General features: G+C 34.2%; 1 protein-coding gene across 1 annotated transcript in view; it reads left to right on the forward strand.

Moving 5' to 3' along the window:
* The window catches only part of RYR2 (ryanodine receptor 2), a 340802-nt gene that overhangs the window by 284783 nt on the left and 34184 nt on the right, over positions 1-21835 (forward strand). Inside the window, exons 77-86 of the mRNA XM_042817920.1 lie at positions 212-308; positions 3351-3454; positions 4030-4081; positions 4223-4276; positions 5932-5955; positions 13059-13115; positions 14193-14292; positions 14524-14603; positions 16903-16979; positions 18249-18322. Of these exons, the coding sequence (XP_042673854.1) occupies positions 212-308; positions 3351-3454; positions 4030-4081; positions 4223-4276; positions 5932-5955; positions 13059-13115; positions 14193-14292; positions 14524-14603; positions 16903-16979; positions 18249-18322 (719 nt within the window). The remainder of the gene's footprint in view (positions 1-211; positions 309-3350; positions 3455-4029; positions 4082-4222; positions 4277-5931; positions 5956-13058; positions 13116-14192; positions 14293-14523; positions 14604-16902; positions 16980-18248; positions 18323-21835) is intronic.

Here is a 21835-nt window from a genome sequence, read left to right on the forward strand (position 1 = left end):
AATATCAATGTGTAACTCTTTTGAATAGAAAACTTGAATGTAAAGACCAATTTTAAAATCAATGCTTTGGACATGGTTTCCAATAGAAATTCTGCTTCCTTTTTAAATGGTAGCCACGATGTATGGACAGTTCTTCAAGCAAAATGAAATTTATATTGACCAGATCTTCTCTTTATGAATTTAAAACTTTTGTTTTAACTATCCTTTATAGGCACCGAGCTGTCAATCTCTTTCTTCAAGGATATGACAAATCTTGGATTGAAACAGAAGAACACTATTTTGAAGACAAACTGATAGAAGATTTAGCAGTATGTCTGGGTGCAAAGGGTTGTGGGAATGTATTATGGATTAACATTCATCTTGTATAATCATAAATCTCTGAGACATGTAAGAGGTTATCTGAGCTATCGCTACTCAAAAGTGTGAGCTTATAACCAAGACATTCTGATACATATTAAAAATCACAAAAACACTGGAGATTACAGAATTTCCTTAGGCAATCTACCTCTGGGCTTCAGTCATTATAGAACTTTCTGTCTATGCCAGCTGCTGATATTGCCTTTCTTCACCTGCCCTGTGCAGAAAGGGAACAGTTTGTTGCCTTCTTTCTTCACAGTTAATTTTTATGTTTTTGAAGTCATTACAACCCCCATTAAAGCCATTTAAGTCAAAAGACTAGAATAGGAAACTAGAGGAGTTCTAGTCTTAGATGTGTCAGTTCCTCAGATATAGACGTGTAAATGTTGTTCGCTGGACTTACCAGTGCATGAGAGTCCTATTGGATTGCTGGTCACGGAAATAAAGATTTTTACCATCAGTCAAGGTGTTAGACTCAATGCCTGATAATCCCTGGGATGATTTTCATTAGAGGCTTGTGTTCTCTTCCTTTTATAATCATCTCTCAGATATCTAGCTTTATGTGAGGGTTGGGTAAGAATTAAGATAGGGAATGAGTGTGCTAGGAAGTTTTTTTTCCATCTCTGTCAGGTCCAAATCAGTCTTCTTACAATAAAGAGGATCCAGGCTCATCAGGAAGGGGAGAAAGGAAAGAGACTTGGATTGTGTTTAAAGTTAAAAGGCCTGGTGTTTCTGAACTGTTCAGATATTGAGTAGAAAATGGAAAGAAGCCAGGGCTCAGAGAGCGTAGCCAAGAATTCTCTCATTCTTTAGCTCTCTGTAGTCAGCAACTATAATGTACCATGCCTTAGTACGTTGTTTCACAGTACTGAGAATTTTGGACTCTCTTTTCTGTTAAGAGGAAATAGCTTAAAAGAAGAAATGCAATTAAAACTCTCTCTGAAAACTCTCTCCTTCCTGACTTTGCCAGATTCAGACCATCCAGGCCTGTGAAACGGGCATTTTCTGTATGTAGGAGATGAATGTTTAAGTACGTGATTAGGATAACACAGATCTACTTCCTGAATCTTCTGTCTATAAGTCTTCTAATACAAATCTGGTAATATTTTCCTGTATATGAAAAAACTATAAGGAGCTTAATTCTGCTTGAACTTAATTTTGATTCAACAGATTAAGCCTCTAGTGAAGCTAGGTTTTTAGAGTAGGAAATTAAAATCATAGACAAAATTTAAAATTCTTTTGTTTGCATTGATTTTATGAAATTTTGAACTTATGTGGAATAAATTTGTTATTAGTTCATTGGTAGGCATCACTGAACCATAATGACCTATGGGAACAATGTGTTTAATAGAAGATTAACAATGAAATTCCATTAAAAGCAACTCTTTTAGATCTTGACATTTAGAAATGGCAACTAAAACTTCCATGACTTACTTTTTTTTCTTCTCTTATTTTAAGTGCACTTTAAACTTTTTAAGCATAAATAATTATAGGGCAAATGTCTCAAAACACTAAAATTTGTGAAAGCTTATTTTCTGAGAAATGCCAGGAAATGCTTTAACTTCGTGGAGAATTTTATCCTCCATTTAATTTGAATTAAATCTCTGGAAATTAAAAAAAATCATGAAATATTAACAGAATTTTTGCCATTTTCTTCATCAATTTTGGTAATATTAGAGAGGTTTTTTAAATGATAATGTTATGGAATGCTGCCATTGAATTAAAGAGAAAGATTAGCATCCTAAATGAAATTGAAGTAAAGAGCAGAAGAGCATCCCCCATAATGGTAACATGTAATTCCAATTATATTTTGCTGTGTTCCGATTTTGTAATTGATACTGAAAATATGGTCATGTGAAATGAACTTTCCATGCCTAGCATAACTGTCTTTACCTATTATAGAAGTAGGCTTGTTAGTGAAACATTGTGATTACATGTCAAGGAGAAGTGAATTCTCACCTACAATTTATGTTTATTAGAACTGAGAGGAAAATGATGACTTCACAGCCATATACGAAATGTAGTACACAAAGACATCTAAAAGCGTTCACAGAGGAACATTTTTGAGGCAGCTTTTTGGCAATAAACAATCCTTTTTCTTTACACCTGTTACATGGCCAGTTCTTGTTGATAATAGATAATATCTGGCATTATTTCTTTTTTACTTCTACAGTCATGACAGTGCATGCAATTCTTTTTTATCTGTATTGCATGCTGCTAGGTGAAAATGAAAGAGTAGGTATAATTTATATAACCAATTTTATGTGACCGACAACATGCTTTGTAAAAGAAAAATTAAAAAACTGAAGCAATGAAAGACATAGTCTGAAATATCTTTTGGGAAAAGACAGGAAGTCAGAGGTCAGAATTTGCATAGATCCTTTTCAAAATGTTGTTTCAATCATTGCCATCATGATGTCTAGAAGAAATTTTCTTTCTAGAGAAAGCTAACTAGAGCTGTCTAAACCAGAAAGCAAAATAAACATGGGGGAGGGGAGGAACAAAAAACAACTTTGTATGTATTCGTATGTATGTACACATGATTGATATAAAACATTTATTATACATTACTGATTTGTCACCATGTAGAATTCTTCGTTATTGTTGTTAGTAAACATGGCCCCTTCTGACTAACGCTGTTGATGAGCTTCAAGTTTGAATAGTGTTCCTCAGGGAGCATTATACGTGACATAGCAATTCAAACAAAGGATTTTAACTTGTCACCTTGTCACTGATAAAGCTTGTTAACATTGAGAGAAAGAGACTAATGTTTCAGAATTTGAAAATGAGAGTTGATTTCTATGAAGAGAGGAGTTCCCAAGCTTTGCACATAATGTAGTCTTCATGGTGTAGTTGCTTGTCTCCTCCTGACTGACCATGTCAAGATAATGTATGCAAGTGTTTAATGCTTAAGAAAGTGAAAAATCATTTTCACAATAGATAATTAATATACTATTTTTCCCTTAACCTTTATGTTATTTTTTTCCCTGAAGAAACCTGGAGAGGAACCACCAGAAGAAGATGAAAGCCTTAAAAGAGTGGATCCATTGCATCAACTGATTCTACTGTTCAGTCGAACAGCCTTAACAGAAAAATGGTAGGGGTAGTGTGAAATGCTATGCTGGGTGTATGTGTATTTAAAGTTATCTGTCTTTAAATTGCACGGTTTAGACCAGAACATGTAGATATGTACACATGGTGAGTTTGGATTACACTGAAACCTCTCTGGTCTGTGCTAGTATGTGAAGATGTTTTAACATGACTGATAATAAGATTTAATGAGTTTCACAAAGACACGGAGATGCCTCATAAACTTTGTCATAGACATGGATGCTGTACTTCTGGCAGCATTCAGTAATTATTATCTTTTCTGAGTTTATTTTTGAAAATGATACTCTAAGTATTAATTATACTTGTAGAAATAATGGAAAAATTAACCATGCTCTCTTCATTGGAATCTGTTTTCTTGATATCTGGGCACTGTGTTTGTAGCTAGCCTTAATTTTCATTTTGTATTAGTTAGTCATTTTGCATTAGTCCTCATTTTCAAAAAAGATTTTTGTAATTATGAGCATGGAAATACTTTAAGTGATTTTTAAGGTGCTTAAAAATATTTTGGAGTGCCTTTTCTACTATTATTGTTCTAATCTTCTTTCTTTTTTCTTTCCCCAGCAAATTGGATGAAGATTTTCTGTATATGGCTTACGCTGACATAATGGCAAAGGTAACTTTTTCATTACCTCTTACGTCTTTTTTGTTTTAATAACATTAATGATGAGGATCAAGCGAAATTCTGGTTTTGGTCAACTAATCCCTACCCTTTCTTGAGCTTATTAGTAAATGTTTTCTTTTTGTGTGTTATCAGAGTTGCCATGATGAAGAAGATGATGATTGTGAAGAAGAAGTGAAGAGCTTTGAAGTAAGATTATACTTCTGTTTCTTTGGTGGTATTTTTCTTGTTGATGTTTGTTTTTTTTTCTGTTTTTTTTTTTTTCTTCTCATAATAGACATTTTTCATAGCTTCCAATTGACATTTATGTTTCTTGGTTCATGGCTTACTGCAGCTTATTATGACAGTGAACTGCATGTCAGAAACTGAATTGTCAATTATGAGTCATCAGATTCACAACAGTAAAACAAAAGCAGATGTTTTGTCACAAAAAGAAGGTTTATATAAATGTAGTAATATAAATGATGTAAATCTTGATGTTTAGTTGATTCACTTTAACTGTTTAGTTGCTGAAGAGAAATATAATGGTATTTTATTCTAGAAGTCTGATAGTAACAGACTGTATCTTGCAACGTATCAGATTCTACTTCAATTTTTACGTGATAAAAATACTGAAATAATACAGAAGCAGGAGCCATTCATATTCAGTACCAGTAATTTATGCAGTATTTTTAATTTTCTCTATACAGTAGTACTTCTTAATAGAAGATGCTTTTTAATTTTTTTTAATGAACACTGTCAAGCATTTTCTTATCTTGAAAATAGAAAGCTGTATTTATTGTGGATTAATATAGAACTTTTAGTGCTATCCTCTGCAAGAGGAAACGCAAATATGTGAGTTTATTGCAACAGTAAAAGATGTGAGCCCTTGTTTGCTCTGTGATCTGTCTCTCTTTTTCCAACAAGAAAATGAAAATCAAGAGAAATTTGTTATTCTGAGGGACAGTAAAGAGTTAACTTGTGAAAACTTTGAGGATATATGATTCTGACATAAAAAGCTGTCTTGTATTTATTTGCTAATCAATTAATACTTGTGTTCAGTACATTTACTAAAGCAGAGAAACATGAAATGCATGATTTTATTCTTTTTTAATATTTATAGATATAATGATTTATCTGATATGAAACTATGAATGCTGTTTAGTTTTTTGAGGAGGGGTTTGGGGCATGCTTACAATTAGCTCTCATTGTTTTATACATATCAGATGCTATGAATGTTTTTTAAATGCTGTATGAGGTAGCAAGGATCTGCTGTAGTCTATGTTTCCTGTTTCGCAACATACAGAAGTTAAAAAAAGTACCAATTCCTTTTAGTCCTTCCAGAATTGTAGAACAGCTGAATTACAAACTGAACTAATATATCGTTTTCTGTTTTATGATAAATAACTAAGTGTGATTCCAAATTTTCATGCTCCTTTTTTTAGTTTTATTTCTGGAAATGCAATGTATGACATTATCACTGACTAAACAAATTTCTGTAAGTTTTTGTCAGTATACTAATGCATGCTTATTAAATATTTAAAAGACATATGTTTATAAATGCAAAAGTGTATAAATGGAAAGTCACTGAGTTAAACGTACATTACAAGTAAGGGTTTAATTAATGTTCCTTATCTGAATTATACTGAGTTTTTCGTTTAGTATTCAAATTTGTCTTTTGAAAGATTATTCTTGTTTACATTATTTTTTTTTTCTGTAGCTATGAAACTTCTACTCAAATTATGCATTAGCTCTTCAAAAAACAATTTTGTGTATTCATTTGGTCAGTCACTTACCTGCAGAAAAAAATTTTGGACTTATTTTTCTTATTGCTATTTCGCTTCTTGTCCTTGCCCTTCCTTAAGGTCACAGGATCCCAACGCAGCAAGGTAAAACAAAAAAATGTGTGTGTATTTGTCTGGGTCTAGTTTTGTGACTTTTAGGCCCAACATCTTGAATAATTTCATCTAAAAGATCTTGAAAACATTTTTCTAACATTTTTGTTCTAGCATGACATCTCTTCACCCAACCCTTCTTGTGTGCAGAATCTTGTTAAAGACAGCAAGAATTATTTAGGAGAAGTTCATACAAAAACACATTGCCATTTTGGGGAAAACTGAGTCTCATTTGGCTTGTTCATATTGTTTTATTTTTCTTGCTTTTTGTGCTTTAGTTATCTTCTTTCTGGTTATAATTTAATTTGAATGATTTATCTGATATACATGTCTCTGAAGGGAAAGTCCTCTGAAGGCACTTGTCTTCTGTATCTTAGTAGATATGCATTTATGATAAAATAGCAGAATTGTTCGTCCAATATTTGTCACAGTGATCTCATCAGTTCTATTGTAGCTTAACTGTGGTTTAGATCATTTGGAGTAGATGGAGATCTTAGCCTTCAGTGTCATCATACTTGATAGAAACTCCCTAACTACTCTATAACTGCAGTGATTCTTTGTTGTTCCATGCTTTCTCTAAAATCTTAGAGGTAATTGGTGTAAAATTTTACAATTGTAATTAGTACAGTGACTCGGTTTCTTACCTAATCTTATATGACTCTCAACAAAAGTCTCACCACCAATTTCTAAAAGATCGGCCCATAGTTCAAGCACCATCTTTCCAGCATGCTTCATGCGAGTAGAAGTTTCCATTTTTGAATCAAACTGCTTGCTGATAATACTGCAAAGATGATGTTTTGAGCAGAGCTATAGCGTGTGTGGTAGCTATTTTTTGGTTCTGAGGCTTTTAAATGTGGTTATTTGGTTTGTGGCTAATGGAGGCTAGACTAAATAGGATGACTTGAGATAGAAATGTGCAGATTTGCCTAATGGTGAGGCTCCTAGCAGTGGTTTCAGAATTCAGTGCAATATGGCAATATGGAGATCTAGACTTCTCCACTGAAAAAAATCAAGATCTTTGTGGTTTTGGGTTTGCACTTACTAACAATCAGCTTGCAAAAGAAAGAATTTCCTATAGAACTTCAGAAAGAGAAGATGTACTTCAAGATCTATTTCATTCTTACACCTTCGAAAGTTTGCTCAGTTCTGTTACACCTTCATACATTAAAAGCATTAATCTAGAAGATGAATGTATTCATACAGGCATGCGAAGAATTGTTTAAAAAGTATTATAACTTCTACAAACACATCATACATACTAAAAAAGCCCAGGAGAAAGTATGTAGTCAGTCTGTGTAGTACAGTCTTTATTTCTTCTGCTGAACTATTCAAACACCACTTGTCTGACGCTTTGCCTATATAGTTTCCATACACTAAATGTTATATGTTCCTTAAAAATGAGTCTGTTTTTCTGATGGAGAAGTGTTTTCAAAAGGAAAAAGATACAAACTGTTGCTTCCTTCATGCTTGACAGGAAACTGTTGTAAAGTTGTGAGACTATATATGACAAGTGTGTGTGTGCCTTTGTGTATTTCTGTCTCTCTGCTTGCCTATCTTGAAGTATGGTGTTAAGTCCATATTGGGTCCTGTCCCGTTTAAGATCTTTACTGATTACTTGGACGAGGTATTGATTTCACTCTCAGTAAGTTTGCAGATCACACCAACTTGGCAGGATGGATCGATCTACCTGGGGGTAGGAGGGCCTTACAAAGAGGGATCTGGCCAGGCTAGATTGCTGAGTTGAGGCCATTGAGATGAAGTTAACAAGTACCGTGTCCTGTACTTTGGCCACAACAACCCCATGCAGTTCTACAGGCTTGGAGCAGAGTGACTGGAAGACTGTGTAGAGGAAATGGACCTGGGGATGATGGTTGACACTTGTCTGAACATGAGCCAGCAGTGTGCCCAAGTGGGCAAGAAGGCCGATGGCATCTGGATTGTAACAAATGGTGTTGCCAGCAGGAGCAGGGAACTGATTGTCCCTCTGTACTCAGCCGTGGTGAGGCTGCAGCTCAAGTACTGTGTTTAGTTTTGGGCCCCTCACTACAGGACAGACACTGAGGCCCTGGTGCAGCATGTTCAGAAAAGGGCAGCGAAGCTGGTAAGGGGTCTGGAGGGCAAGCATTGTGAGGATTGGCTGAGGGAACTGTGATTGTTAAGTCTGCAGAAGAGGAGGCTTGGGGAGACCATATTGCTCTCTTCAGCTCCCTGAAGGAAGGTTGTAGTGAAGTGGAGGTCAACTACTGCCACGTAACTAGCAATAGGACTAGAGGGAATGGCCTCTAGTCGCACTAGCAGAGTTTGAGTTTGGATGTTAGGAAAATCTTCTCTAAAAGAGCCAACCAGCGATGGAACAGACTGCCTAGAGATGTGGTGGAATCACTGTCCCTGAAAGCATTCAAGAAACATTTAGATGTTGTACTGAGAGACATGGCTTAGTGGGAAATATTGGTGGTAGATGGGCAGTTAGACTGGATGATCTTGGAGATCTTTTCTAACCTTGCTAGTTCTATGGTTATATTTTATTCCATGCTCGTCTGAAAGTTAAAAAAAACTGACATTCAATCAGGATGGAATAAAGCTCTCCTGGTCCCTTAGACTTTAAGAATGTAGCTGATGTTTGAAGTACTAAATCTTTTCCCAATCAGATCAAACAGAAACCTTTGGGCAAACTTAGAATGTGGCAGAAATGAGGAATGCATTTTATCTTCAATTTTCATGCTCATACTTTATGCAGTGTAGTCTCATTTCTCTAAAAATAATCTGTTTCTGAATCGTTGTGTGGGCAGTCTGGAGGCCAGAATACAAATAAACAATAAAGTTGTCTGTTCATCACAAAGTCACAGAATTGCTGGGGTTGTAAGGGACCTTAGGAGACCAGTGAGTCCAACACCCCTGCTAAAGCAGGTACCCTACAATAAGTCGCACAGGTGGGTGTCCAGATGGGCCTTGGATATCTGCCTGGAAGGGGAGACTCCATAACCCCTCTGGGCAGCCTGTTCCAGTGCTCTGTCACCTTTACCATAAAGAAGTTCTTCCGCATGTTTGTATGGAACTTCCTATGTTCAAGTGAAGTGTTTACAATGAGAGTGGTGATGTTTTTTTTAGTTGTTCGTACTGTTTTCATTTCTTTTGGTGTGTTGTTGAATATCATCTTTTTTAAACACTGTTAGCTGATGCATTCCAGTTTAGATTTGTATTTAGAGCTATATTACATCTTCCTTTGACTGTAGACAGGGAACTACAAACTATCCTCACATTTCTTGAAGACCCCATGTGTTCCACTGGTGGTTAATTGCTTCCTGTGCTGATTTTCTTAGTAGGTAAAGCTGCCATTATTCTGAAACTCATTGATGTTTAAATAAACTATTTTTCTTTTTGCAACTGGTATTTGGGTCATCGCAAATGAACATTTAGTTTGAGTTCTTATTAGAGAATTTCTGTAGAGGTAAGAAAGTTGCAAGATGAAAGTTTTCATTCTGTGATTACCTGTAATCTTGCTTAATTTTTGATGCATAGTCCAGATTTATGAGAATAATATAGGGTAGCTTAGAAGGTCTTTTCACAGTCATTCCAATGATGCAGATGTCAGCATGGATCTGTTAATCTTGTGATAGCATTTGGTCATTTCTCTATTCTTTGAGCGGATAATATATTTCTGTACAGAATGGTATGCATATAAAGTTCAAATAAAGCTGAGAATGTTGTTAAGAGTCTTAAACTGGAGGACAAGAGACTATGTAGAGCACATTGTGTAGAAGACTTTCTATATACCGGCTGAGGAATCACCCCTGGGGTCAGATTGTTGAAGGAATACTTTGCAGATGTTTTTTTTTTTTATGAAGGGAGACAAGCTAGGAAGTTGTTATAGCCTGAGTGAATGGCTTTTCTGCCTTACACTTCAAAACACAAACAGATTTACACAGTGTCACTACTTACCTAATGTGTGACATTGTGTCTCTACTCTTCCTTATGTCACGATGTTGATATTGTGCTATTTTTATTTCCAGGATCTTCTTTGTCTTGTTTTCTTCCTGTGTTCCCCCAGTCAACCCGTGCCCGTTTTCATCAATCACTTTTTTTTTTTTTTTAATCATAGACTTTAGCAGGAAATATTTTCTTATGTTTTTTTTTCATCCAGTTAGAGAACTTGTGTCCACCACTGGACAGTCAACCCTTCACTTGTCATTTGCTTCTACCTATTTGCAGTGTTTGGATTCTCCACAATCCAGTTTTATGATATCACTGACTTAGGATCAGTTCAATTAATACATTCTTAATTATAAGGTCAGTTGCTTCTCAGTTTTTGTTATATGGTTGCTTTGGGGAAAATGAGTAACATAACCTACAACTGATTATGGAAGTATACTACAAAAGTCTTAAAGAGAATCTCTTTACAAAGTAAATGATATATCAAATACCTGTGGTTTTAATTGGTTTCAGTTCAGAAGCATCGTAATAAATGATTATTTGAGTCTACTCATTAAGATAATTCATCATGTGTTCTGGCTGCTTTTGTCTTCTGCGTCTGTCAGCATTGCTTCATGCTACAGTGTTCCAGCTGCATTGATGTTGTACTTTGCAAGAGTACTCCTAGGCATGCCGCAGGGTTCTGTGATTATTTTAGGTGCAGTAATTCCTTAATTATCTTGCCAAGCCTATTGCTCTAAGGAAGATGTGGTGCTTCAGCTAAAGAATTCAGATGTAGTCATAGCGAAATATTCTAAATGATCCATTAATTTTGTGGAGTTTTTTATTTTTAACTAACATAGAGAGTTAAACTATTTAAACTATTTATTACTCACCATTAAACAAGAAGTAATGGCACAGTTTGGAAGTAATGTGTGGTTTCATAGGTATGATTTGTGTCAACAGAAAGAAAAAAAAAAATCTGGAAACTGAGAACACACAGATTTGAAAGATCCCAAATACAATATTTTTCCTCTTTAAGACTCATAGCAATATTAATTCCTATCTACCTGAATGAGAATTGATATGATGAGACATCATTATTGATACAGCAAGAATATGTTAGCAGCAACGTGTGAAAGAAAAGTTCATTACAAGAGAGAAAAATATAATTGAATGACAGGGTAAACATGTCATTCATCAGCAAAGATACTGCTGCAAGCAGAAATGGAGAAATTTTTACAAAAAGGAAACGTGTAGTGAGGAATTGTATGGAATATTTTTGAATTTATGAAGGTATTGAGTTAAGATAGAGTAGATCAAAGCATATGTTCACTTAGTAATATTTAATAAACCCCTACTGCAGGAATTCAACTGGAATTACTACATTCAAATTGAGTAGGTTTATTTTTGAGGAAATTAAAAAATTACTTAGAGACTGCATGTATCTAAGAATATGGCAGTTAATTTGTAAAGTTATCGCTTTTAGTGATGACGCTTAAAAAGCACTTTCAAAGGTTTTCAGAAGTATTTACTAATGCTTTACTAGTAGTATCAACTGATAGGTTTGTAAATATGTGGTATTGTGATATATCAGTATTCATTAACTATGGAAAAATACATAGAGGAAGAAAGTACAACAGAGGACAGAAAAATGGCTTTAGAATTGCAGAGAACAGTTTTACTAAAAGTTCACTTCTAAGATTTTTTTTTCTTTTAGGAATTTAGTAATTTTCTTTTTAACTTATTACTATATTTTGATATCTTGTCATCTGGACTTTCAAAAACTCTTTTTTATTTTTCCCAATTTGTGGTTTTGGCCTCTAATTTCTTAGTATCACTAAAAAAAAAGTAAAATAAAAAAATCTCTGCTTTCAGTGTGATGAAAATTCTTCATCATAGAAGCTTTGTGGAGAACATCTGTAATGTGCGAATGCATTTCTAAGTGATCAGCTTTTTTTCTATATAAATGTAAACACTCAAGAAACATTAGATTTGTTTTAAAATTATTTGCTTATTTATTTAGCTTAATTACTTCAAGTATTTCAGGTGGTATGAGACGTTTTTACGTAGTGTTGTTATGATTTTATTGAATGCCAGAAAATTCAAGCCACTGGTTAGTTATTCTAGTAGTTTTCTTGATGTTAACTGACAGGCACAATAAAGCACAAAACCCCAGTTTGTTATCATAGGTAACTATTAGCAATAAGTGTACTTTATAGAAAATTGGATAACCTGAGCAGCCAGCTCTATTTGTTTCATACCTTCTGTATTATGGATTACTTACTAAAAATCAGTGCTGCCATGTTGCAGGATTTGTACTGCTCTGCTTTCTCAGCCTGACTTATATGTTTATGTATTAAAGTTGCATAGGGAAAGCAACAGAAAAAATGCAGTGACAGGCTGAAGAAGGCAATGTGCTATTTGTTGGGACTTATCACCAAATGAAGGATTGTTTTCAGAAGAAATGGTTGTTGATTCTTTTTTTAAGATTTGTTTTGTTTTTATCTACTCTGATTGCCTAAACAGCTTGATATCTCATGGGAAATGCCACCCTTTTGACTTCAAGTTCTTCAGCAATATCTGTTTGTTCTGTTCTGCTAAAGTGCCATTGCCAGAATTGTGCATACCTACTTTTTTAGTCTGGAGATTACACAACTGTATCCTTCGTGTACCCATTTTTAAGAACCCAAGAATATCGTATAATGAAAGCTGTATATCTGGTGGTAGGTTTGTGAATAATAAATCTTGCAATGAAAGACAACTTGAAAGATTGTTGGGTCTAAAACAAAAAGTAACTCTGAATAGGAAAAGTTTTTTTTTTTTTTTTTTTTAAATAAACAGTGACTGATACAAATGAAAATATTTTATTGTAGGTGTATTGAACCTGTGATGTCACAGTTTTCTAGTGGTGTATGTGTGTGTGCGCACACACAGGTGCATATGTGTGTATGTTTCTGTTTTGTTTTCATTGAACTCCCAGGAAGAGGTTTAAACATGAAGGCAAACCTTTTAAACTTTAGCATGGCTAAATATAAAGCAAAGCTGCCATTTTTTTTTTCTTTTTTATGCCTCCATCTAGCTCTGTCACTTAATTTAAAAAAAAAAAAAAAAAAAGAAAGATACAATTTAACCATAGGAGAGCTAATAGTGTGAAAAAAAAACCCTGATGAATTTTGTTTCCGCAGCACGATAATATCAAAGATTTAAGAAACAAATTTGCCAGCCTCGGCGAGAACTCTCTGGTAACAGCATAAATGTCTGTGTTGGTTTGCTTTTGAGTTAAAGGTTTTCTTCATTCATTTAAATGCATTTCTCTTTTTCCCTCTTCTTTTTTCTTTTAATTTATTATTCATACCCTCTATATAGCAAGCCTTCATTTTTTAAACCTCTTCCATCTTCCAATGTCTTTTTTTCTGTAACTTTGATGGAAAGTTTATGGCAGCAAAGCTGTCATTCTGGCTACTTCTGCTGCAGCTGTTCCTGCTTTTAGGTCATACATGTTTTGGGCGTTGTGTTTTTGGACATGATACTAACTGATTGTGTCATGTTCCTGTTGAGTAAGCTTTCTACCACGCCATCTGATGGACTCACTGTCATAGGGCTCTATGCAACGTCCATTTTGCAACTTATACTGCTTAGTCATCCTCAATTCTCCAGCAGACTTCAATTAATTTTGTGAAACTTTAAATTCATCTGGAGTTAACTGTGCCTTTATGTTTGCTCCTTATGCTCTTCTTTGTTGTTTTTTTTTCAGTAGTAGTTTAAATTATAAAGAACAAACTTCACCATTGCTCAAGCAGTGCCATGCAGTATTGTTTGTTGCCGCTATAGGATGTGAAATATAAAAGCACAGTGCATTCTGTCAAATACTCTTTTGGTAGGGTGGGCAATCTGTATTGTGTTGTAATGAGAAGTTGTGCAAAAAAATGTGAAATGCTTTGGTTACTGTGGTATTCAGCAAGAACTTGCAACTCAAGAGCCATATGCTGAGCAGTATTAAGTTATGGTCCCACTGCAGAAGATTATTGAGTGTCAACTGTTGCACACATGTGCAAGTTTTATATACGCAGTAAATATATAATGAATATGGGCTTTGAACTAACCTAATTATTTACAATTGAAATAACTCTTTTCAGATAAACTACTAAAAACACATTAAAGAAAAATACCGAGGGATAATATTTCTTGAACGTGTTAAATATCTGTTGGCTAGCACTGTCTGTATTAAGTTGGTCCATGATGTTGCCATAGAGCCCATATACTAAGAGAAAACAAAAAACCTGAAGTTTTCATCTTAAATGACTGGAATTTTTATTCAGGAAAAAGAAATGGAAAAGCAAAAACTTCTGTATCAGCAAGCCAGACTGCATGACCGGGGTGCTGCTGAGATGGTTCTTCAGACAATCAGTGCTAGTAAAGGTAATTTTTTTTTTTTAATCAATTTTATATTTCTGATGAACTTTGAAATTGCAGTTTTTAAAAAGTGCTCACAAAGGTCTTAACTCAAGCAAGCTAGCATGAAGCGTACTGTTTTACATGAGAAACAGGAATGTCCCTACTGATAACTGCCATTGAAGTCAGTGCATGGATAAGTCAATAGAACATTCTCATTTTAAAGTGTGATCTAAAATTATATTTTATGATTTTAAGGTGAGATGGGACCAATGGTTGCAGCTACCCTGAAACTTGGGATTGCCATCTTAAATGGAGGAAATTCTACTGTTCAGCAGGTAAAATATTCATCTATTTTCACTCATTCTAGTCAGTACAGAACTTTATGTTATGGCAGGGGGGTTGGAGATTCATGATCCTTGAGGTCCCTTCCAACCCGGGCCATTCTGTGATTATAAAAAAAAGTCCTTATTATCGTAATGAAATTTGTAGTAAGACTATTTTCAAGTACTGTTTGTACTCTTAACATCATCCCCAGAAGAAAACAGTTTACAAAATAATACCTTGTTTGTTAGATATATTCTTTTTATCTATATGCATAGTTAATCTGCAGAATGCAAGGCTAAAATAAATGTTTTTCAGTTTGTCTGGAATGGAAAAACTGTTAAATTGTTATTGTCTTATGAAGAATTTTGTGAAATAATTTCTGAGGGGAATTTGCTATTGTCTTGAGACAGCAGAGAAAAATTGCTGGTTTCAGTATTCACAGAGAAATTTTTACACATCAAAAGTCCTTAGCTTATACCTTGGACAGTGTTTTTGATAAAAGCAGAGAAGTGAAACCTGATTTGTTAGTTTATGATCACATAATGTAGTGAGCAGAGGGGGGCAATTCTTGTATTTTGACAGTATTCTGTATGTTGAAGAGAAGTGCCTCACACAGGCTACATTAAGTGTTCTGTAGTACTTCAAGATTCCTTAGTCTGGAAAGTTTCAGCTTTGCCATTACTACATTGCAGTGGGGTGATTTCAAGGAATACAGGAAACTGGGAATAGTTAGGCTCCTCTGTCAGCTATTGAAGAAGTCGAGGAAAGCCAAAAAGACAACAATTTCTGAGGCTATCATTTCCAGAAAGTGACTTGAAAGTACACAAATTATCTAGAGAATTATCTATTTGAACATTTGCCAGTTCTTTGTATTGTCCTGACAGTAAATGACTTAGAAAAATTATAAAGCGTACATAGTTATTTAATCTGAATTTAAAATACAACAGTTTAGTTTTTGAAAATAAAAAGAAAAAATTGTTAAGGTTTTTAATCAGAATGCAGGACAGTTATGAATCTGGTTAATATAATAATCCTTGTAGTCTAAGTTACATTTATATATAAAATAAAAGCATCAATAGTATAGTAAGAATTGCTGTTTTTCAATTGCCTCATTTCTACTCCTTTCCTCAGGTGTTATGTTCACCTTTCCAATTTTTCTTTGGGCCCTCAGGTGTTATGTTCACCTTTCCAATTTTTCTTTGGGCCCTAGCATGAACTCCTCAGTTCCTTGGGAATAATGGCAGGGGCAGAGGAAGGCATGTGGAAGTAATTTTGAAAAGTCATCCTCATTTGGTGTTCTTTACTACAATTAGTTTTCTATTGATGGTGTGGGTTCTTTTTCCACCATCTTGGATCTATGTAAGGTTGTGATAACATTATGTTTTGTCTGATTTTTTTTTTCTTTTTTGTTGGACTTTGCTTATTACCTTTTTTTCCTATTATTTTTGTTACTTGTAAAAAAAAGTTTTATCTCATTCATGAAGTGAATTCTTACAGAATCACAGAATCGCAGAATGGCCCGGGTTGGAAGGGACCTCAAGGATCACGAATCTCCAACCCCCCCGCCACATGCAGGGCCACCAACCTCCCCATTTAATACTAGACCAGGCTGCCCAGGGCCCCATCCAGTCTGGCCTTGAACACCTCCAGGGTTGGGGCATCCACAACCTCTCTGGGCAGCCTGTGCCAGCACCTCACCACTCTCATTCCAGCTGAAATTGATCTTTGACCACTGTGATTTTTTTTTTTTTCACATCTGGGCTTCTGGTTTGATCCTGTATCTTCGCTTGACAGCATATTCGTTCCAGAATCAGTGAATGAATTCTTGTTATTGTAATCTATTATCAGAAGAGTAGTACTGATTACACTGCAGCTAAAACAAATGTAAAAACACTCCTCTGACTACTGATGTGCTATTGCATCTAAAATAAGCTAAAATAAATTAAGGCCATGACAATCCCAGTCTGGTGCTGAAATAGTAGTGAACAGAAATGTATTGCTGATCAGTAGTAAGATCCTCTTTATAATCAACACAAAAAAAATCTGCTGACTGATTTGACTTTATTTTCCATGTTTTAAGGAGAAGTAAACAAATTGTCTTTTTTCTTTCAAGGATTTGGGCTTTAAATGTTTTTTATTTCTGACACCTGCACTTTTCTCAGCAAGACTCATTACGTAATTTGTAAATATTAGAGATATTTCGAAAAACCAATATCACTAGCAATCTAGAATCAATATAGTATTATGTAAATAGAATAATGCATAGTGTAAATATTAATTCTCTGCATGTGTGATCTGTTTTTACTGCAGAAAATGCTTGACTACCTCAAGGATAAGAAAGACGTGGGTTTCTTTCAGAGTCTTGCTGGTCTTATGCAGTCCTGTAGGTAAGAAAATATCTACTTTAAAAATTCATTATTTTATATTTAGGTTTTATTCTACAGGATATATTCTTTTAAAAAGAATTGGATTTTTTTTCTCTAACAATACCCAAAGAGTGCCATGTGCTGGATTCAGGATAGAGGACAGTATGGTATTGGTATAAAAATCTTCATATTATATCAATCTGCCTTAGTTAATGATTTGTTTTCAGATATTTTTATGAAACTTATGTCTGCTTGAGATATACCAAAAAACCAATTCCAAATATAGGTGCATTCTTAAGGAGTGAATTCTTAACTCTGAAGATGTCCTGTAATTCTTCAGAGACCTGGTTAATGATCATTGTTAAGTAATCATAAAGATTTTGGGAAACCCCAGTTTTGTAAGAAGAATTAGTAGAATTTTAGTGTGCAGAAAAAGGCATAGAATACTGTTTTAATAAACTGAAGACGTACCATGTTTTTTTGTTCATTTCTGCTTCTTGACATGTTATGTGTTGATTATATGTATTTAAATATTTAAATAGACTATTTATAAACCATATTAATAAATAATGTATTAATGACATAAAATATAAATAAAAAGACAGCCTTCTGTCATGTCACTCTCCGATATCCTGTTTCTCGTAACACCAACCTTGGCAGAGTTTCATCTTGAATTCAGTTAGATTGGAGTTCATCAACGTTCATTTGATTTTTCTACACTTTCTTGCTTATGAAAAAGAAATGTTAATGGCAAGCTAACATGGTAAGCAGTAAAAGTCCGAACCTTTAAATGCACAGATGGAAATCTGTTAAGAGTACAAATTCCTTACATCCAGATAACTGAGTACAGATGCCTTTTTGGTATCTTCAATTTTTCAGAGTGTGAAGGGAGGGAGAGGTGAACTTGAAATGACTTGGATTCTTCTGAAGCTTTCTTCTTGGGGTTAGTCATTTTGACTATAATATGAAAGCAGCCAATAATGTGGCTTCTTTGCAGCCCCTGAAAATGAGTGTGTGCGCGTGTGTGTATATATATATGCGTGTGTGATCTTTTTTTTGATCGATTATGAAAAACTAAATTGTACTGCCATTTCCAGGGCAAAAGCATGTTAAGCTGAGTTTTGTAATCTTATAGCAGACGGGTATAGTAAGCCACTGAAATATGTCTTTTTTGACACTAATATGATTATATGCTTAAATGAAATCACAAATCCTTCTCTATCTTTCAAAAAATAAAATACTACATATATTTAATTAATCTCCGAACAAATACAATTTTTCTCATTTCAGTGTTCTTGATCTAAATGCATTTGAACGTCAAAACAAAGCAGAAGGCCTTGGCATGGTGACTGAAGAGGGATCAGGTAATAATTTGACAGAAATGATCTGTGAACTTTTTCTTCTACATTTTGTAGAAGAAAAATTGAAAGAAACCTTTAAATATGTGTCTAGAGTCTGACGCTAAGATGTGATATCTAGAAGTATTTTATATAAAATTCGTCTGTTTAAGCCCATATTTGTTAATAGTAAATAAGTTTCAGTACTGTCTCAAAGGAGGCTTACCCATCATTTTGAAGAAGTGAAGAAACTACATGCAAAGTTGAAAGGAGATTCTAGTTACAAACAATGTTTATACGTGTATAACATTTCAGAAGTCCTTAATCAGTTTCAGCATAAAATGAAATTAAAATCTCCCACCTGATTTCTTAAATTGATTTTACCAGAATTTAAACCAGACAATTTAGTTAAACAATAGTTTAAATAGTAGAGGTCAAGAAAACTCTATTTGCTGTTTGGAAAAAAGTCTTCTGGGAAAGCTGCTTGTTTGAAATAAACATTTCTGTTGGTCTGTGGTAAAATATTTAAAAAAAAAAAAAAAAAAAAAAAAGCTTCACTTTTGACTGTACAACTTCAGCTTTCTACTCTCTGTGTTGTCAGTTCACTGTCGGTTTCTTTCTTCTGTTTCACAGTAAGTTCTTTGATTACCTTCCTATGTTGTCTGGAACAATTAGTCTCATTTTTACCCTGACTATTAGGGCTACCAAAGCACAATTTCTCCCCTTATGTACAATATTTTTTACAGTGTATTTTTGTGTTTGAATCCTACAGTGACCAAATCTTTTAACATGTTTTTATCTTAAAAACAAGGTAAAAAAGCTTGACTGCATAATCGTCATTGCATTTTGGGGCTCATGGATCATACCTGCAACACTTCATATCTCATTAGCTATTGTGCCTGTAACTCTTTTATGTAGCATATTTCCTGACTATTCAATTGCTTGTATCAAAATCAGTATCATAGAATATTAAATTTGGCTGAATTATTTCAAGACTGATAATAAAATACTGTTTCTCCAAAGGTGCTCCAAAGTAAAATTACAGGTTAAATATAGACTACTAGATTTAAGTGAGTAAACAAAATACAGTGAACTCAAATGGCTAAGCTTTAGTCATGTGACTGTAAATTGAACACTGTCATACAAGTTTTTGACCATTACTTTCATACTTTACTGAAAAATGCGTTAAGCTTTTGGACAACATTTCTAGTACTAAACATTTATTTATAATTTTAATTGTAAGATGAATAACTACCTCTGTTTCTAGAAATTCCTGCTATTGAATGCAAATATAAATAATTATTTGAACATTGCATAATTAACTCTGCTGATGCTAGAGCGTTTTTGTTCTTCCTCATTTCAGGGATTTTTTGTTGTTTTTTTTTCTGTTTATTTGATCCTTACGTTTTAGTATAGTACTAATTTTGCCAAAATAAGTACTAAATCAATTCTGCATTTGCTGAAAACAATTTATCAATTTTTTCTTTTTTTTCTTGTTTCCTTTTCATTGAACTAAATGTCCTCCCTTCCTCAGTCATCACTCATGAGCGTGGTAATTATTAAACACAACTGCATTTTCTTTATTTTTTCTGTTGTTAGCTTTGTGTCAGCACTGTACAGCTCCTGAACACCATTAGATTCTTTTTGCTCCTGTAAGAGTGTTAAACCAGTGGTTCTCTCCTATTATTATTATAATTATGTATTCTAAAATTTTTAATTTTTGCATCAAATCTCCCTGCTTTGTTCTTCCTTCCTTTCTCAGAATTTGCACAGTAACTGGCATGCTAGATGTAAGAGCAGCAAGCTTTTTTAAACTTTTTTTTCATTTCTTTTTATTTTAGCAATCCCAGTATTGCCATGGATGAATGTTTAAAAAAAAAAAACAAAAAACCCCAAAAAAGTGTACCTCTACATACACCAAGTCTCGTGCTATAGTCCTCCTGTAGTATTTATGTTGTGTTTTGAATGTAGCTTTATTGCTGCATTGGTTTGTGCAAACACAGGAAATCAGTGGTGGATCCAGTGAGGATTTGAGGGTGGTTAGTGGGGAGAGGACTTGCCACTGGCTAGGTTTATCTAATGTGGTCAGGAGTTGATACCAGAAAGAGGTAGTTCTTCTCTAATTTAGAGGTATAAATGTTTACAGGTAGCTCATCTTTGCTTTTGAAACTATTTGATTCAATGTTCCTGTACCTCAACAGTACTCTAAAATACTTTAAAATGTCTTATAAGAGTAGTTGACATGAGATGTTACCATCAACCATGAGAACTAAGAATTTTAAATAAAATATGTATATGCCTTTCAACAGAAACACTAGGCTCAAGCATAGCAGATGTCTTTTGGTCAGCAAAATGTTGAAGAAGGAAGAAGGAATCTCAATTTTTTGGCAAACTAACAGAATTCTACAGTTAGAATCATGTGTTTTGGTTTTCTTTGTTATTGATAAGCAACAATGGCAATGTCAAGATGCAGTAATTACACTATGCCAAAAATTTCTTAAAGCAAAGGGATAATACTAACATTTACTTTTTGATAGGCTATTATTCAGTTATTGGAAATTCAAGAAAACAACAGCAAAGCGAAATCAAATAAAGGTTTCTTGTTTTCTTCTTAGAGTTACTCTATTCTTGATATTATGATCCCTTCAAATAATACTATTTTCTGTATTATAAAGCACACTTTTTTCAATTCACTGAAAAGAAATTTACTTAAGAGCTGTCTACTGCTGGTATTAAGTCCTGATAGCATTACAAAAGCCCAGCCAGTGCCTGTTTGTGGAAACTCCTGTGGTGAACAGTTCTCAGGTATCCTAGATTTTATAGGATACATGACATTGTATGTCTATTTGCAATCGTATGAATAGCCACCTGGAAAATACTTCCAAGGAAATACCAATGACAGATGTGGAACTTTCTCCCGTTCTTTTTCCTCAAGGGAGATACTTATTCTATGAGTAACAAATTACTCCTCATTGACAATCGTTTTATTAATTCCCAAGGGAATGGCATAATGTAAAATGTGCATTGTGGCCTGTTTCTCATGTCTTCTGAATCTGGCACAGAAGCATATTAATGATTAACTGTAATTGAGTTTACTACATGTAAGTCTGAAATTATTCTTGCCAAATTCAAAGAAAGACTACTGTTTACTCATACAGTCATGTTTTCATGAAGGGCAGTGCTATATAAAAGTTTGTTTCTGGTCCCACATCAACTTCGGCAATAGGCAGAAAGCCCTATACTTAGTCAACATGGATTTGAGATTCATTGCTCTATTCCAACTGTTTCTTTGTGCTGTCCACGTTTTAAGCTCCTTGTCCTGGTATTCCTCTGACTGGTACTACCTTCCCTTTCCAAACCCTGGAATCCCCACTGGTAAAAACATCAATGGTTCTTTTGCAAATGTGTTTCTTTCTTGTTCTTGTGATGTACTCAATGTTGTTTCTTCTGTATGTATTCTGTTTTGATTTGATTGTTTGTTTCCTTTTCGGGGGGAAAAAAAAAAAAAAAAAAAGAAAAAAAAAAAAAGAAAAAAAAAAA

Source organism: Centrocercus urophasianus, unplaced genomic scaffold, assembly GCF_019232065.1.
Source record: "Centrocercus urophasianus isolate 14NV4802_14NV808 unplaced genomic scaffold, USGS_Curo_1.0 seq_10, whole genome shotgun sequence".
Taxonomy (NCBI): domain Eukaryota; kingdom Metazoa; phylum Chordata; class Aves; order Galliformes; family Phasianidae; genus Centrocercus; species Centrocercus urophasianus.